This window comes from Otolemur garnettii, unplaced genomic scaffold, assembly GCF_000181295.1.
Source record: "Otolemur garnettii isolate 467f Iridium unplaced genomic scaffold, OtoGar3 scaffold00071, whole genome shotgun sequence".
In the NCBI taxonomy this organism is placed as follows: Eukaryota; Metazoa; Chordata; class Mammalia; order Primates; family Galagidae; genus Otolemur; species Otolemur garnettii.
This window is the reverse complement of record NW_003852466.1, coordinates 5,744,618-5,757,709: the sequence shown is the minus strand read 5'-3', so window position 1 is coordinate 5,757,709 and position 13,092 is coordinate 5,744,618. Positions and strand designations below refer to the sequence as shown.

General features: G+C 47.1%; 1 protein-coding gene across 1 annotated transcript; it reads left to right on the top strand.

Moving 5' to 3' along the window:
• The first annotated feature begins 8,166 nt into the window (after positions 1-8,166).
• SOX17 (SRY-box 17) lies at positions 8,167-10,510 on the top strand. The gene is made up of 2 exons (XM_003793692.3): positions 8,167-8,661; positions 9,225-10,510. The coding sequence occupies exons 1-2, from the start codon at positions 8,355-8,357 to the stop codon at positions 10,157-10,159; spliced, it is 1,242 nt and encodes a 413-aa protein (XP_003793740.1). The 5' UTR covers positions 8,167-8,354; the 3' UTR covers positions 10,160-10,510.
• Positions 10,511-13,092: the final 2,582 nt, after the last annotated feature.

The following is a 13,092-nucleotide window of genomic DNA, read 5'->3' as shown; positions in this document are numbered from 1 at the left end:
GACAGCTTGAGGCTCTGTCTCAAAAAAAAAAAAAAAAAACAAAAAAAACAAACAGACAGACATAAAGGTTATAAGAGAGACAGGAAAAGGTTAAAGAGTCATGATAACTAAATGTAAGGTAGTCCTGGATGGAATTTTGGACAAGGAAGAGAAAAGGGACCCAGTTGAAGCAGTTTGCAAAATTTGAATTGAGTATGTGGCTCAGACAGTAGTGATGTGTCCATTAATTTCCTGATTTTATGGTTATTGGGAAAGCGTCCTCACTTTAGGAGAATAAACACTGGAGTATTGAGAGTTACCAACGAGACATCACGTCACAGTTTGGTTTCAAATGGCTCAGAAGAAGTCTAATGACACACATGTGTACACACGATTTAATATATAAAGTAAAAAATGTATCCGGGTCATAGGTTTATGTAGTACCTATAATCTATTGGTATGTGTTAATGTTAGATTGCAATTAATGTATTATATACTAGTGTATTCTACATTTATGCTGTTCCACACACGTATATATATTTAGAAAGGGAGAGAGAGATGGAACAAATGTGGGGAAATGTTTGTGTTTATTTAGATAGAGATGGAGCAAAAGACAAAATGGCAACAGACCCATGAGGTAACACAATACATTCAAAGATAATACAATTCTTTGTACTATTTTACAACTTCTCTGCAAGTCTGCAATTATTTCAAAATAAATAATTTTAGAAGACTGTGTATTTATCGAGCTGTGTTAGTGGTGGACACTTTCATTTTTAGTGTAATATGTAATATTTCATGAGGAGACATTTCCAGGTTTCATCTTTCTCAGTAAGAATTCCAGAACTGAAAATCAGAGAGTGAACTATGGAGTCCTTTTCAGCCATCATATTCTATAAGTGCCAGGAAATTTTAAGTAAAATGTTAGACTCAGCCAGGGTAACATGGACGTGTCACGTGAAAGGGATGAGCTATCTATTTTGTCTCCAATTCTGCTTTTAAACTACTCACCGAAATGATCAGCTTTGCTAACTTAGTGGTAATCCAGTAAATCCAGTCTTAGTTCATAACAGAGAATCTGCCTTCCCCTAGACCCAAGGTGGGACCTTCTGTGCAATAATTAGTTAAAAATAATATTTATATAGCTTTTGCTCTGCACAACAGCAATCCATTGTGACCCAAAGCAGTCATCTTGTTTACAATCGCTGACTTCCAATTTATCTCAATTTGCTATTTTTTTTCCTGTACAAAGAATTTTCTCTAAATCTATACATCCCCAGAAACACATGGTCACACACATACTAGCACAGTTTCACTCAGAGCTTTTACTTTGCAAAAGTCTTTGTGATTATTTGTTCACTTTCTTTATCTGAAAATTTAGGAAGAGATCAGATATTTTCCCCTTCTTTTTTTTGAGAAAATTGAAGAGAAGGCAGTTTAAAGTTATAGAGCAACAAAGACTGGAATTTAGAATTTTTTCACTACGTGACACAGAAAGACCTAGGCCAAGTTAGTACATAGTGGTTACCCTTCCTTTGCAATACATGTGTGTGAAGCCCAGTTACTGAAATTGAACTTTGCCTCTGTGTCTTTAGAAGGAGACCCTAGGCCTACCCAGGTAAGTGATGATGTGCAAGGTGCGTTTTTGCATTTCGAAGATTTTCTAATAGAATCTTGAACGTTTGTATGTATTTTTCTTTGCCAGTTGTAACTGAGTTTTTGAAAGTTTTTCTGACATTCACAGAAAGACTTTTTTTACCATCAGACAAAAATGTTTATATTCCAATGTAATCAGAAAATGCACAATAGTTTATAAAGACCTCTGTAAAAGCTTTGCTAGAGTAAGACAGTTTTGATTACTGTGTCACAATGTTATTACTAATTATAATAAATGTTAATATCTTTACTTGTTTAGTTGTTATAATGCCTGTACCCTCATACTACAGTAGCTTTATTTTATTTCTTCTCCCAACATGTTTCCATATGCTAAAATGTGTTAACTTAAATTTAATGTTATTTATTAAATATCTATGCAGCACTCACTATGTGCCTGGCATTGATGAACAATTAACTCATTTCATCCTCATAATTGTAATCCCCTGATGTCATTACAATAGTTATCTTCCATTTTACACTAAGAATGGAGAGCATTTAATATACTGACTGTTGTTAGTGTGTTTTTGTCTTTAAGACTGGCTCAGTAGTGAGTCTAGAGGAGGCCAGTAGCTTATACTTTAAACAAGGGATGGAAGAAACCACAGTTTAGTACTGCCATTGGGTCTCTTTCCATCTGAACGAGTGTGACATTTGGGCAGAACATCTAAGACTTTGACTTCCTTACATTTGTACTTTGAACTGTTCTCATTTTTTTCAGCTGAATTAGAATTTATTTGTAACTCTAATAATAGTTAAAATAAATGAAGTGTCATCTAGGGCTTAAATTGTATGATCTAATAAAATATTTAGTTATAGATCATCTAAATGCAAGTACTTTCTTCTTATAGCACTGCATCTCTGATATTTAAAAATTATCATGACTTGGTTAGGGACAGCACTGGAGTCTGTGCTGTCTTTCTTTAGTCCTTCTAAACTCTATTAGGTCCCTCATTGGCTGTGGACACAGAGCATAGAAGGACTAAACACAAGACCCTTTACTGTTAACAGGAAGGGCAGGTGGGTGACGTGGAGCAAACCATCTATTCTTTCTCAATCCCAATCTCTTTCTCTGAAAAATGGAGCTAGTAAACAAGGCCAGCCTGCCACCTACCTCCTTAGCTGTCAGGAAGGCCTCAGGAGTTAGTAACAGTGCCTCGTAAACTGTACTTTATAGTTATGAAGCAGTTAATACTAAAGACTGGTTTTGAAAAATCCTTCAATCCACTCAAATTTATCTGTGTACATTATTGGCCTAGACTTCCAAGTCAAACAGCTTCAGAAAAGAAACAGAATTTGGCTTAAACCTCAAATGAGGTGGAGTTTCAGAAGCTGAATGTCTGAAGAATGAACTCTTGGTGAACGAGGGAGAGACAATATTACAGGCTTGAGGTCTCATGACCATGGGCCTATGCAGACGTGTCTGAGATGAGAACCGGGTGTATGCTGAGGTCTACAGAGATCTTTCTTAGTGCCTTGCCTTGAACGGAGATGGCCATGACTCAGACTAAGACAGCCATGATAGAATATTAAGGAATTGCTAAGAGATGGGTGAATTGTATGGGCTCTAAGGAGAGAACAATGAAATGTCAATGAAATGTATCAAACACCCTTTGTTGCTATGAAAGGGTATTAACAAAAGTTGTTAGCAAGGCCCAGAAACTGGACAGAGAAGAAATATAGTTTAACAGGGGTCAGCTGATTATTGACTGCAAAGGAGCTCAGCAAAGTCCCCAATATTCTCTGTTCAGAAACTTTGGAAGCCAACTCAGGAACTGGTTCAAAATCTGGTATGGCTGTGGCCAAAGCTGCACAGGGAGCAGGTAGTGAACACCCTAAGGAGTAGCCTGTCCTGTGAGCTATTAAACTTTGATCACTTCCATGATAACAGAATGCACACCTTACCCTAACCAACCATCTGGCACAAACCAGCCCAGCTTCCTAGTAAACTTGGCAAGCTTGAGTTTTCAGGAGTGGAAAGGCAATCTATTACCTACCTCTCCTAGAAAAAATGTCTCAAAGCGCTTGACCTACTGATGTCAGCATCACCTTTACATGCCAGGAACAAATTATTACAGAGAACAGACCTAGAACACCCAGCTGGAAGTTAATAAATCAGGGGGAAGACTCCTGGTACCGCACCGCACATTCCTCCAGGGCAGGGACCGTGTCTGGTCTCCTCGGGCGGGAGTGGAGTGCTCTGCTCCGCAGTGGGCCTGCTGTTGATAAGACTGTCTAGTCAGTTGAGGATACAACTCAGGGCCAAAGCCCTGGCCTCTTCTGGGGTGTGGGTGGGGACGGCGGCAGCAGGAGGTCAGCACAGAAGTCCTGCCGCTCCTGCTACTGACCATTCCCTCTCTAGGGTGGAAGCAGACAGGAGCGGTGAGGGTGCGAATGGAACGTGTCCTGGGTTAGGAGGTGCCTCACTTCCAAGGCCACCTCGGGGAGTCTGAGGTTCCAGGCGCCAGGCAATAAAGACAAGTAGCCCACACACCTCAGGCCGGGGCCGCGGTTGGAGGTGGGGGATCCGCGGGAGGTCCTCCCGCGGACGAGCTTCTGGGTAGGGAAGTGGGCCGGGAACAGCGCATTTCCTGCTTCGCCGATGTAACCCCAGGCGTGGCCAAGCGGGAACTGGGATACGGTCGAGGAGTCTCCTGCTGCCAGGGAGGGGTTGGGGGCTGCGGCTCAGAGGGACTCCGGGGAGGGCTGAGGGGAAGGAGTGGGAGAGGCTGTCAAATCAGAAAGTAGGCTCCCAAACCCGTGGGGGAAAGAATGTCCCCAAGGTCCCGCTCCCGGTCACCCTTTTCCAGGCCCACTCAGGAAAGGCGACACAGCCAAGGACAGGGCCGGGGCTGGGTGGCGCGCCAGGTGCTGCATCTGCGGGGTTAGGCACTGGCGGGGGCTCCCGCCCGGGGGGCGCGTAGCGGCCACCGCAGCGTCGTAGCGGGTGGCGGGTATCTCCAGGCCACTCCTTCCTCCCCACCTTTCTCCTCCGAACTGCGACCTTCGACCTGCATCCCGGACGCACGGGGGACTGGCCGGGGAACAGGGAGGAGACGCGAAAGGTATCCAGGGGCGCGGCGCCGCCGCCCAGACGGCGCCGGGCACGCGAGGTGCGAATCGGCGGCGTCCGGCTGCGCGGCCCTACCTGGGAGGTGCGGAGCCCGCGGCCGCGCTCCGCCTGCTCAGGCCACCTAGTGCTTGGCTCCCCAGGCGGCCGCCCGCGTACAATTTATAAATGCAAAGGCCTTATTGTTGTTCTTTGTTCCAGGGATACCATTGTCTATTCCTCGGCGGGCGGCCCGGGATTTTTCCCAGGGCTCGCGGCGCGCACTCCCTTCCCCGCCCCCACGGCCTTGCTTTCCAGAGTCAACCCGGATCTGCCTGGGTGCCCCGGGATCCTTCCCGTTCGACTTGAGTTTCCCTGGTCCCGGCTCCCGCTTTCCCGGCATTGAAAACACAAAACCTTTCCGGTAATCACCCAGCCTTCGTCTGGTCACTCAGGGGCCCGTAGATAAGCGAGGCTCTGACTCCTTTAGGTCCGAACAACAGTTCGCCACCTACCCGGGTTTATTTCTGCGCCCGCTGACCAAAGGCCCCAAGTTGACAACGGACACAGCTTCTCGCTACTCTAGTCGCTTCCTTGCTCGGCGACCTCGAGTCTGGCTCGGGGAAGTGATTGCAGTTAGTCTGCGGGAACCCCAGAGCCCGGGCTGTGCGGTGCGAACGCACCAGCCAGCTACACGGGCGAGTGTACACGGCTCTTCTCGTGAAACTTGTCCTCCCCCTACGCCCCGCGCAAATCTCTGGTGATGAGAAAAGTAAGGCTTGCAGGAAGCTGCTCCGGATGTTTGCTGCTTTATATGTGGCGTTTGTGGCTGGCTCTGATAACGTCCCGTCCCGAGCTCGGCTTCCAAACTGCGTTTAGTAAAGAGGCCGAAATAGAAGAGTCCACACACCGCGGACCGGTCAGCGCCGCCGCCCCCCTCCGTACTCTGTCCTCCGCCCCCCAAACTTATCACAAGAGAAGGCTCGTAAGAAATTAGATCTAGGTAACTATGTAAAAGGGACGAGTCTTGGAGAGGCACCACAGTCCCTTTCTGGTTCCTTTGTTAAGTATAAACTGCTACCTTATGATTGCCAGGGAGGGTGTTATACGAAAAGGGGGGAGGGGCGCCCACATCTGAAGGTCCTGCTCGGACCCACGGGTGTGTAAGTCCTCTTACCTGATTTTTCAGTAAGCTTACCTGACGGAGCTCAGTAGCTAGTCTCCAGGAACAAGGGCAAATAATAACGGGGATGTTTCCTTTCCCATCAGTTCCTCGACCTTCTTGGCTCCCAAGTGCACCTCTGTCTTTTGTAATAGGTTGGGCAGGGAAGAAAGAACACGAGAATACAACGTAAATCCGTGTCAGCACGGCTTTCTAGACCTGGATTGTATTTCCTGTACTCTATTATTTTTTAAAGAATTAGTCAAACATTGATCTAGACAGGTAAAATGGATTATGGAACGGGCATTGTTTTGTCTATTTTTCAATGTTTAAGAAAACTCCTTAGTTCACAAATGATTTTGCATTATGAGAAAATTCTGCTTTGAAATCTTTGAAAAGATATTTATTACTGTTCAAACAAGTTAGAAAAGATCACCAAGAAAACAGCAAAAAGCAAAGCACTACGGGATTAATTTATCTTATTACTTTCTCTACTCTTACATACAATTGTTTCCTCATACAATCATTTTCAATGCATGTTGATTTTTGAGCCCATTTTTTCAAAAAAAAAAAAGCTTTAAAGGAAAAGTACATCAGTTAAATTTGTTTATTATCGGGTTCAAAACTACCAGTTAAAAATAACGGCCCACTATGATTTCTTTGGGAAGATGTAATGTTTTCTTCTTGTCTGAACCTCAGAGCCCTGGAAACTAGGACCACTAATTTACCTTGTTCCCATACAGAGGCTGGCTCCTAAGGTGAGGGAGGGCAGCCAGCAGAGTCAGGGAAGAGCTGGCTTAAAACAATTGTGTAAGAGTTCTTTGGACAAAGAGCAATGCCAGAGAAACGGAAGGCCAGCAGTTTGGAAAATCTCTGTGTTCTTATGGATGCCACTGATAAGCCAGATTTGATAGATGACTTCATGGTAATGATTATCACACAGAACGTGGCAGCTTTTTACCTTTCAGATCTCAGGTGCAAAGTTTACTTTTTCATCACAAAGAAAATCTTTTCTGAAGGTTGATGTATTGATTCCTTTGGCAAAATTATCTTAATAATGCAGGAATGGCTGTTGGCCGCCTTGGAAAACTCTCTAAATACACTAACAAATACACAAACAAGGTAGCCTGTCTTAGCAATTAAGAGCTCCAAGTCTGAAAGTGGACTGCTCAGTGTGAATTCCACCCTGCCAAATCTGTGGTCAAAGGCAAGTTCTTTAACCTCTCTGACCCTCAGTTTCCTCTTCTATAAGGTATAATGGTGTCTACCTCATAACCCAGTTTGCCAGTGTTTGGAGGGTCCTACGGAGATCAAGCGGCATACTGTGCCTATGAGGGCTTGTTTTAAAATCCCCCCAGAAAAGATTTTTTTCCAGATCCAAACACTAATTTAGTAGTCATTCAGATTTTCATTCTAATCTAAAGAAATGCATAGAAATCCCCTAATTATCTGCCAGGATAACTATCTTAAACTGATACCAAGAGCTACAGTTATTTTGTTGCCCAAAAGTTTTGCTCTCTGCCGCTGGACAGACTTGGGCTTTTAGACCAACATTGCTGTTGTGTTTACATTTCGGAAATAAAAACTGTCTTGCCTTTTTAAAAACTGAAAGTTTTTGTTATGAGAAAGTTTTGTTATGTTTATCCAATTATATATTTCATGTACAAATTTTCAAGCGTAAAGTGTTAGTGTATCCTGAGTAAATGCATTAAGTTCTTCAGAGTGATGTAATTTTGTACCCAGAACACCACTCCGTATTTCATCTCGTTTTACAAGATAAGACTGTACCTTGGACATAGCATTTTGAATATAATACAAAAAGGTGAGTTCTTGGGGAGAGATTGTATTTTTAAATTTATTATCAACAGTGACTTCAGCGTTTAAAAAAATACATTTAAAGGCACCCGAGCGGTTCCCTGGAAGCCAAGTCCCTCACCATTGAAATAAGCTTGGCTCCTATATAAAGACGAGTTTTAAGAGTAGACTGGATGCTGCATGTCAGTCTGAAGTACCGAAGGCAAGTACCTTGCTCCCATGGCACAGTCAGCACCCCCAGAAGGTTTTTCAGGAGTCTCCCCACCCAGGTCGAAGAGGACCAGGCGCCAGAGCCTGGCTCCAGCCAGTTTTCCCGAGGGCAGGTGCAGTTCTGGACGCGGGCCGGGGGAGGGGAAAGGGGAGGGCGTGGGGTTGAACTGGGACTTGGGACTCGGGACTCGGACCACCGGCTGGGCGTGGGCCTAACGTCGCGGGCCCGGACCGCCCCTGCAGTTCCATTGGCCACATCAGTGCAGAAAAGGCCCCGCGGCCCGGGGGCATCCGCAGTGTCTCTGGGCTAGTCGAGGCTTCTTACTACGCTGTAGGCTGAAACACGCGGAGAAAGCAGGCGGCGGGTTCCGGCCGAGAGGCCCGCACAGTCCTTGGGGCATCTGCCCGCCTCGCTCCCCGCCTCCTCCCCCCGGTCGGGGGAGGCGGCGTGTCCGGCCGAGGATTGCGGGGCAGGGCTGGAGAGCCATGAGCAGCCCGGATGCGGGATACGCCAGTGACGACCAGAGTCAGACCCAGAGCGCGCTGCCCGCCGTGATGGCTGGGCTGGGCCCCTGCCCCTGGGCCGAGTCGCTGAGTCCCCTTGGGGACATGAAGGTGAAGGGCGAGGCGGCAGCGAGCAGCGGAACGCCGGCCGGGGCGGCGGGCCGAGCCAAGGGCGAGTCTCGCATCCGGCGGCCGATGAACGCGTTCATGGTGTGGGCTAAGGACGAACGCAAGCGGCTGGCGCAGCAGAACCCAGATCTGCATAACGCCGAGCTCAGCAAGATGTTGGGTGAGTCCGAGCCAGGTACCCTGGAGGCCAGACCCGCTAGTACGAACCGCTGAGCCGCTTCCTTGAACCTAGAAGGGTGTTTCTCTGCGGGCATTGAGCCTGAGACTAGGAGTGGGCTGTCCGGCTTCCCGCTCTCTGACTCTCCAATCGGTGCCTAGAGTCCGCGGGTGGCCGGGGCGCGGGTACCATGGCTCTGGGAAGGCGGCTTCCAGGCACGTCTGGGCGGCGGCGGGAGCACCCCTGCCTCTGAGCCTTTTTGGCGGTGTCGGGGTCCCCTGTTCATTACCTGGGTAGTGTCGTTTTTAATTTTCTGAACGACCGGGAAGAGAGAAGTTGGAAGTTGCTTCCCGTAGAGTAGAAGGAAGGGGTTCTCTTAGCTTACGCGTCTTCCTCAAGTGCTCGGACGTGGGGGGCCAGACCCCCCTCTTCCGCTCTTATAACTTGACCTGGTTCCTCCTGTTGCAAAATTCAAGGTCAGAGGGGGCAGAGAGGCCAGGTGGGATCTGGAGCGGGATGCAGCTGGTAAGCCCTGCGCCCCTCTCCACCTCCCTGCGTCCTTGCAGGCAAGTCGTGGAAGGCGCTGACGCTGGCCGAGAAGCGGCCCTTCGTGGAGGAGGCCGAGCGGCTCCGAGTGCAGCACATGCAGGACCACCCCAATTACAAGTACCGGCCGCGGCGGCGCAAGCAGGTGAAACGGCTGAAGCGGGTGGAGGGCGGCTTCCTGCACGGCCTCGCCGAGCCACAGGCGGCTGCCCTGGGCCCCGAGGGCGGCCGGGTGGCCATGGACGGCCTGGGCCTGCCCTTCCCCGACCAGGGCTTCCCCGCGGGCCCGCCGCTGCTGCCTCCGCACATGGGCGGCCACTACCGCGACTGCCAGGGCCTGGGCGCGCCCCAGCTCGACGGGTACCCGCTGCCCACACCCGACACGTCCCCGCTGGACGGCGTGGAGCCCGACCCGGCCTTCTTTGCTCCGTTGTCCGGGGATTGCCCGGCGGCCGGCAGCTACAGCTACGCGCAGGTCTCGGACTATGCGGGGCCACCGGAGCCTCCTTCCGGCCCCATGCATCCACGGCTCGGCCCGGAGCCTGCGGGCTCCGCAATGTCGGGCCTCCTGGCGCCCCCCAGCGCCCTGCACATGTACTACGGTGCGATGGCTTCGCCGGGGGCGGGCGGCGGGCGCGGCTTCCAGATGCAGCACCAGCACCAGCACCAGCATCCGCACCAGCAGCACCCGCCGGGGCCCGGGCAGCCGTCACCCCCTCCTGAGGCACTGCCCTGCCGAGACAGCGCGGACCCCAGCCAGCCCACGGAGCTCCTGGGGGAGATGGATCGCACGGAATTTGAACAGTATCTGCACTTTGTGTGCAAACCTGAGATGGGTCTCCCCTACCAGGGACACGACTCCAGTGTGAATCTCCCGGACGGCCACGGGGCCATCTCCTCGGTGGTGTCCGATGCCAGCTCTGCGGTATATTACTGCAGCTATCCTGACGTGTGACAGGTCCCCATCTGCCCGTCTGTAGGCCAGAAGCAGTGTTACACACTTCCTGAAGGGGCTAAGGAAATCCTCAGCTTCTTGTTTTGTTTTGTTTTTTAAGTTGCCTTGGCAAATAATTTATGGTAATTTATTTTGTCTGCCACTTGAATAGTTGGGGGCGTGGGGTTTTGTTTAAAATTTGTTCCCCATAGGTTTGCATTGTCAAAACCCCATTTCTAAGTTCAAGTCAACCAGTTTGGAATGTCTCAAAACACCTTGCTCCATTTCCTGAAAATTTATTGATCATAGAAATTTTGTTCTGGGTTTTTTTTTTTTTCTTAATCTACTTAAAAAATAAAATCTGGAATCTTGGCTTTTTCACTGTACTAGTGAATCCTGCTTCTTCACTTTGTCACTCTAGTCTTATCAAAACCAGTTTTTAAGATCAATGTTAAGTATTGATACAATTAGAAATATGTAGTAATGGCAGATTTCTCATCTTATAATAGTAGACATAAACGGCTTGAAGGAGAAGCCCTAAAAATAAACATTAGGATATCTAAGTTTGATGTAATAGTTCTTACCCTGGGAAAAATGATGCCCTGGTTACATTTCAAGGAATCCGTTTTTAAAATTTAATGGTTAATCTTATTTTCAATTCTAGTTTATCCCATTAGCCAGATTGGATTGAGTAAGTAATTTAGGCATTCTAAATTAATCACAACATTGAGACCTCCCTAAAAAGGCTTTCTGGATTTTTTTTTCTTATCTGTGTGATACTGAGTCTTTACACTCTTAACGTTTGTACTCTCTGGACATTGAACATGCCTATAATTCTTACATTTTTACATGTTGGGAAGGTGGTGTTGCTTTGTTAAAAATAATGTGAAGAAGTCACAGAAACTGATCAAAATTTGCATTATGACTTTTAAGGACCCTTAGTAGCTCATTTCAATAGTTTTTTTTCCTTTTAATTTACCTTCATGGATGATTGTTCTTCTGGACATCTAAGTTCTTACATTTTGTAGAGGAGCTGCAGGTGGTTTGTGTGTAGCGTGCTTTATAAATTCAGCTGTAGCTGCAGCTTTAGGGTTAGCCCACCACTGTCATTTCCTTACTGTTAAGAAACTGGAGTTCACTAAGCAGAGGACGGAGATCAGCCACTGCAATCTGTGGTGCTAAGTGCCGTGGTGCTTCTCAGTACTTTTTACAAACTGAGACGTAACTGGAAACAGATAACTTGCAATGGGTATTTCCTGTGCCAGAGTTTATTCAATGCCCTTCTGAACAGTCTGAGGCTGGAGAAGCCGACAAGTTCCCGTGCTCTTCTCTCCATTTTGTAACTGAGCAAAGCTCATCTGACCTGTGGGCTTCCTTTCTACTACAAGACGTTACAACACACCTCCTCACTGTTTCCCTTTGTGCCAGGATGTACCCACGGGCACTGGGAGAAGGTGCATTCTGGTGGTGAGAAACTACAGTTCTCCATATAGTAAGTGCTTTAGAGAAAGTGAGTTGAAAATTAGTTTTGAGCATTTATAGGGGAGAGATAATTGAGCAATTTGGTTGGTTTCTCTTGAAAAATGGCAGGGTGTTTGTTTTTAGAAGAGATTCCTGGATGCTAGGAATGTGAGGGATAGGTTTCAGTGAGCAAAGGTGGTAAGTCTTTTCTGGTAGGGGTAACATTCTGCCTTCAAAAATGTAAAATTATTAATGTTAACCCCAGGATTATCATCTAATTCAGTTTATTTCTAGTGGCCTACTTTTTCTTCATTCTTTCTTCATCTGACCCCAATAGGTTTCTCCTTTCAGCCTGAATTTCTTCCCCCAGGATGTTCCAAGCGTTCCCAGTAAATAAAAGTGAGCAGGGGAGACTCACCTGCCCAGGGCCAAGGCCATGCTGCCCATCCAGATTACACTAGACTCAGCTGTACCCTTGGCTGCTATCTCTTAACAATATTAAACAGGAAGAAGATGAAGGGAAGGGAGAAAAGAAAGCGCTTTAGGGGAAGGATCCAAAGTCCTAAGAAGTTATATTAACTATTCACCAGGTACAAGTGGTAAAGTAATAGAAGCTGAAATTGTTAGGGTAATTTCATTGCTTTCACACAGATGGAGGGTCATTATTCTTCACAAATAATTCTCTCGGGCAGTTGCGGGATTAGGACCATGAAGCCCATCAGGTGAAATGACCACAGTTACTAGCTACTGACCATTTTCTCCCATTTTAAACATTCCATTTTTTCCACTGTTTTACTTTGGAAGCAAATACCTGCAGGATACATTGTTCCTCCCATCTCTTTTCCTGTCTACTTTAGAAAAATGTCAGGAGGCCTAGCACAGTGGCTCATGTTTGGGAGGCTGAGGCAGGGAGGATGGTTTGAGGGTCAGGAGTTTGAGACCAACCTGGGCAAGAATGAGACCCCATCTTCACAAAAAACAGAAAAAAATAGCTTGCTGTGGTGGGGGGGGTGCCTGTATGCTCACATACTTGGGAAGTGGAAGCAGGAGAATCACTCGAGCTCAAAAGTTTGAAGTTGCAGTGAACTATGATGATACCCCTACACTCTAGCCCAGTGACAAAGTGAGACTCTGTCTAAAAAAAAAAAAAAAAAAGTCAGGAGGTAAGAATTCTAAGCAGCTCTTGTTGAGTTCTAAGCACCTTAGATGTCTTACTTGTTTGAATTTAACTCAAGGTGTTAGTCTGAGGAAATGAAGAAATCCCTTCCCAGGAACACGCACACATGCACACACGCTTAATATTTTAGGTATAATTTCAGGCAATTTGTGACCACTTCTAGCTGCCCAAGGGTTGTAGGGATCTAAAGCCCTCTGAGTTAGAAGCCCTGAGGAAGAAGGTTTATTGGGAAGGATGGAACCCAAGCATCAAAAGAAAAAGGCAGTTTCTCTATATTTAAAAACACAAAGGAACATTTCTTTTTTTTTTTTTTTTT